Source organism: Carlito syrichta, unplaced genomic scaffold (genome assembly GCF_000164805.1).
Source record: "Carlito syrichta isolate Samal-C Ts95f unplaced genomic scaffold, Tarsius_syrichta-2.0.1 Scaffold135724, whole genome shotgun sequence".
In the NCBI taxonomy this organism is placed as follows: domain Eukaryota; kingdom Metazoa; phylum Chordata; class Mammalia; order Primates; family Tarsiidae; genus Carlito; species Carlito syrichta.
Window position 1 is genome coordinate 11,536 of NW_007079820.1, and position 1,181 is coordinate 12,716.

Here is a 1,181-nt window from a genome sequence, read left to right on the forward strand (position 1 = left end):
ACCCGGGGAGGCCCCGGGCTCTCGGGAGGGCGAGGGGGAGCCTCCGGTCCCCGGGGAGCGCCGGTCCCAGACCAGAACCCCAGACCCCGGTGACGCCCTCCCTGCCGCTGCCTGCGGGGACGGGAGGGCGGGGCCCGGCCTGTCGCTGCGGTTTCCTGAGCGCCCACACCTGGATCCACTCTTACCTGCACCGTGCGGACTCCGACCAGGACAGCAAGATGAGCTTCAAGGAGATCAAGAGCTTGCTCAGGATGGTCAACGTGGACATGAACGACATGTACGCCTACCGCCTGTTCAAGGTGGGCAGCCCGCCCCCTCCCCACTCCCACCTCTGCCTTCCTCTTCCCCCGTCAGAGCCACCCCTCCCTGCAGAAAGGCACCCTCGGGGCCGCTTAGCCTTCTCTGCTCCGAGACCACTGAGCCCGACAGGATTGGGGAACCAGCCCACGAGTGAGGAGACCCCTCCCCATCCCTCCCGGGAGGCACCTTTCGCACACAGGAGTGCAGATGGGGGTCAGCCTGCAGACACGTATGACACATGGTGCACCCTCCTCCGTGCAAGATGCCTCCTGCGGAGGAGCACAGGGGCACCCTAGTCGGCTGCCCATCTGTGGCCCAGGTGGACCCTGTGGCAGACACCTGTGTGGATGGTGATGGTGTGACCAGCCTGTGACCCTGAAAGACAGGCAAGCCCACAGCACCTGGGCCACAGCTCCACACAGACTGCTTCATGAATTTTTTTTTTTTTTTTTTGACTCAGAGTCTCCCTCTGTTGCCCAGGCTGGAGTGCAGTGGCACACTCACAGCCACCGCAGCCTCGACCTTCAGGTGGTCCTTCTGTCTCAACCTTCCAAGTAGCTGGAACCACAGGCACGTGCCATCATGCCTGGCTAATTTTTTTTATTTATTGCAGAGATTAGGTCTCGTCAGGTTGCCCAGGCTGGCCTCCAACCTCTGGGCTCAGGCAGTCCTCTCGCCTCGGCCTCCCAAAGTGCTGGGGTTATAGGCATGAACCAACAGGCCCGTCCTTTTTTTTTTTTTTTAAAGAGACTAGGGTTTGGCCAGGCTCGGTGGCTCAGCCTGTAATCCCAGCACTTTGGGAGGCCGAGGTGAGTGAATTGCCTTAGCCCGCGGGTTCGAGACCCACCTGGGTAACTTGGCGAGACCTCATCTCTACAATA

The 1,181-nt window shown here is 61.0% G+C and overlaps 1 protein-coding gene across 1 annotated transcript in view; it reads left to right on the forward strand.

The window, feature by feature from the left end:
- The window catches only part of PLCD3 (phospholipase C delta 3), a gene marked incomplete at its 5' end in the record, with an annotated part of 11,094 nt that overhangs the window by 291 nt on the left and 9,622 nt on the right, over positions 1 to 1,181 (forward strand). Inside the window, one exon of the mRNA XM_021708300.1 lies at positions 127 to 299. Coding sequence (XP_021563975.1) covers positions 127 to 299 — 173 coding nt within the window. The remainder of the gene's footprint in view (positions 1 to 126; positions 300 to 1,181) is intronic.